This window comes from Egretta garzetta, unplaced genomic scaffold, assembly GCF_000687185.1.
Source record: "Egretta garzetta isolate BGI_Z169 unplaced genomic scaffold, ASM68718v1 scaffold944, whole genome shotgun sequence".
NCBI lineage: Eukaryota > Metazoa > Chordata > Aves > Pelecaniformes > Ardeidae > Egretta > Egretta garzetta.
The window spans coordinates 1,770-5,412 of record NW_009259332.1 but is presented as its reverse complement, the minus strand read 5'-3'; the positions used below and the strand labels follow the sequence as shown (position 1 = coordinate 5,412).

The following is a 3,643-nucleotide window of genomic DNA, read 5'->3' as shown; positions in this document are numbered from 1 at the left end:
CAAACGGCTGGATTTTCCCCAGCTAATGTGTGAGGAGAGACACAGCTCTGTGAGAGCTGCCAGAAGGTCTGCGCTCCCCATGGCAAGCTCCAGGCACCCGCTGGTCTCTCTGCTGCTGCCAAGAAACCACATTTGCAGCCTGGACCATGGTGCAGCTGCCAGGGGTGAAGAGCAGCATTTTGGTGCCCAGGGGGGCCTGTGAGGTGCATGCATGGGAAGAGCATCCCAGCAAGAGCGGGCTCTGCCGCAGGGCTGGTCCCGGGAGAGCAGCAGCGCCGCCAGTTTGCCCGCGGCCCCAGGCCAGCTGAGGGCTCCCCCGGGTCCTTACACGGTTGATTTTCATCTCGCTGCGGTCCCTCCGAGCAAACTGGCTACTGAGCCGGTGCAGCACCGTCCGGCCCTGCCTCCGCGCTGCCCGCAGGTGTGAGGTCCCGGGCTTCTTGCTCCTCTGCTTCTCTGTAGGGACAAGACACGCTGGGTTAGTGGGATGGATCACTGTGCCACTGCTGGTGCAACAGAGCAGGGGCTGCTTCGGGGACCAACTCCTTGCACGAGTACACAAAGGCGGGTAGGACCCAGCAGGGAACTGGGAGCCCCTTTGCCACATGCCCACTGCGCACGCTGCTCCCCAAATCTCATCCCCATCCCACAGCCACGGCTCACCCTCCTTCTTGTCACTCGGGTGGCTCCTGCCCCGGCTCTCTGTGATGTCCTTGAAGGAGAAGAGGAAGAGCACCACCTCCCCCTTCTCGTTCTTGATGGGCATGATGTCCAGCAGGCACCAGAACGCGGTTCCTGCATGGGGGAGAGGGGCGGGGAGGGCAGGACAGCCCCCCCGCTGCTCAGCGGCTTCACCCCGGGGCCAAGTCCCAGCCGGGGCTGCAGGCAGGGCCCCGGCCCCGTGCACCACTCACCACCCTTCTTGTAGAAGCAGACCTCGGTCTGGTACTCCTGCCTTCCATCCAGCACCTTCTCGATGCGCTGCAGGACGGGCTCGCTGGTCTCAGCCCCGTAGAGGAAGCGGCAGCTGCAGTTTTTCTGCATGACCTCGGTGCGGGCAAAGCCGGTGAGGGCGCAGAAGCCGTCGGAGCAGTAGACGAGGGGGAAGCCGCGGCGGACCTGCGCGTTGGCCAGGATGAAGTTGCTGTCTGAAAGGAGATGCGGCCACCCCTGAGGGCTCAGGGCCACCCTAGGGGGCTTGAAGGGGAGCACAGCCCTCCCGGCCCCCATCAGGACCCGGTGGGAAGAGGAGCCAGGTCTCTGTGTCAGGGCTCTGGGCCAGGTCTCTCCATCCTGGGCAGGACCACCCAGGCCATGTCCAGCCCAGCCCCATGCACTGGAAGAGGGAGGAGCCCGGATCCAGCTCCTGGTTCCCATCGCCAGAGGCATGATCCCGAGCAAGGCGATTCATTCACGCCTCCCCCTCGCCATCTGCCTCTCCCACCTCCCGCCGGGGCTCAGGCAGCTTAGTGGGAGAAGAGGCAAACCCAGCTGGGTGCTGCCAGCCCAGAGGTGCCAGGCTGCAGTGCTGGGACCCCCAGCCCCAGGCACAGCACCACAGCACCATGGCAGCACCAGCCGAGAGGGTAGGAGAAAAGCCACAAGCCTGGGGTGAGTTGGGGGCCCATGCCAAGCCGGCACAAGCCGGAGGTGAAGGGGAAAAGCAGCATCCTTGACCTGTCATGGCACTGTGGAGCCTCCCCAGCATCACCCCTGCACTGGTGGGGAGATGGCACCAAGCAGAGCAGAGCCCTTGCCAGCCCAGCACCCTGCCCAGCTGCAGAGTGGCCACTTTCACCCCTCAGCCATGGGCCAGGCAGGGGCTCTACCCCCAGGGCCACAGTGGCTCCTTGCTGCAGGCTCTGCACCAGCGGGACAGATGGCCTTGGGCTAAAAGGGTGCCAAGGAAGCTGGGTGCATGGCTGGCGTGGGCTGTGTTTGCCACCCGGCAAGGGCAGACCAGGGTGTCCCCAGCCCTGGCATGGTCTCCAGCCCACAGGTCCCCAGCCCAGCACCCCTGCACCCTCACGGCCCAGGCACCAGGAGGAGGTGAGACATAGTCTTCCCCCTCTCACAGCAGAGGAGGGGAGCCCGTGGCAGGTTACAGCACCCATGCACTGGCAGCAGAGCTGTGCCAGGGCAGCGCAGGCAGGGCAAGGGCAGAGGAGGTTGCAGGAAGGAGGGGATGTCAGTCACAGGCAGCCCTGGCACGATGGGGGTGCAGCGGGGCCACCACAGCACAGCTCAACCCCGGATTAGCTTGGAGAAGCAAAAATAGCTTGAAGCTGTGACTAAGGCCAGATTTTGGCTCTGGGGAGCCAGGATTACAGCGTTGTCCAGGATGTGTTATTAGAAAAGAAAAAAAAAGGCTTGCATTTGGGAGCAGCTCTGCTGAGAAGGGTGAAGCAGCTCTGAGGGGCTCAGCAGCCCCCTGCCACAGTGGCCAGCTTGCCTGGACAGGCACCCTCGGGCCCAGCGGGCAGCGGCTGCCTGGGAGAGGCAGGGTTAACTCACACGGCGTATCACTGTGGCTAAAGCCCCTCTCCATGGCAGAAAAAGCAGATAAGAGACACATCAAACCAGCAAAGCTGGACACTGTTTAAAAGTGCCTGGAAGGCGGGCCGGCACAGCTGCAGGCAGGGTGCTGCCGGGGTGCTGTGGGGCAAATCCTATCTCCCAGGGAAAATTCCCAGGGCTTTGCTTCGGGTCATTTCAGGCAGCTCCTACGGGGACTCTCCTCCTTGGAGAGCCAAATCCAGCCCTGGGGAGCCCAGGGCCAGCAGAGCTGGGGATACCAGTCCCTGCTGCCTCTGGGGGCTTTGCTAATGCCACAGCAGAGCTGGGGGAACTCCTGTCAGCTCAGCAGAGGGGCAGGAGCATGGGCACCCCAGTGCCATGCTTGACATCTCTGGAGGGGCAGTCGTAGGATCACCCGTGTGAGGCACATGCGGCTCTGCCCTGGCACCTCTGGGCGCAGCTCGGTCTGAGCTCGGAGGGCTCAGAGGGCTGGCTGCCTCATTAAACACGGCAGCCTCAAAGGTAACATCCCAAATGAGAGCTCCTATGGGCAAATGACACCCTGTGTCATCTGGGATGCTCCTCATCATGCCAGGCCAGGAGCTGGCCCAGCATCACAGCCAACACATGCCCCAGGGGTCCTCCTGGTGCCCCAGCAGTGCTGTGGGAGGTGGCTGCAGGCTCCCAGTGCTGTCTTCGTGCAGGTCCCTCCCAGCAAGGCAAGAGGCATCCAGCCCTGTAGGCAGATGACCTGGGATGCCCCTGCTCCAGGTGTTTCTGGGGGGTGGCTGAAGCCAGTCCTGAATGTGACCTGTCCCTGGGTGGCTGCATGGTGCCAGCGGTGCTGGGAGCTGGCACGTGGCACTCTGGCATGATCCCCTCCCCAACATGCCAAGGCCTTAACCCATCCCGGCCCCACCACACGGCCATGGAAAGAAGCCCAGCTCCCAGAGACACACCAGAACCTCCAGCCGTGGGAAGCAGCCCCAAAACGGGTGACACTGGAGCAGCACAGGCCCTGCTCCCCGCCCCTGCCAAACCACACTGCTACCGGTACCACCTTCCCAGGGACGCAACCCCAACAAGCGGGTGCGCTGCTGACCGGGGGCTCGGGGTGGGCTGCCCT

The 3,643-nt window shown here is 63.7% G+C and overlaps 1 protein-coding gene across 1 annotated transcript in view; it reads right to left on the bottom strand.

Annotated features, from left to right (window-relative positions):
• The window catches only part of KCNH4 (potassium voltage-gated channel subfamily H member 4), a 12,678-nt gene extending 11,538 nt beyond the window's left edge, over positions 1-1,140 (bottom strand). Inside the window, 3 exon segments of the mRNA XM_035892367.1 lie at positions 329-456; positions 679-795; positions 915-1,140. Of these exon segments, the coding sequence (XP_035748260.1) occupies positions 329-456; positions 679-795; positions 915-1,044 (375 nt within the window). The 5' untranslated portion in view covers positions 1,045-1,140.
• Between the last annotated feature and the right edge of the window lie 2,503 nt (positions 1,141-3,643).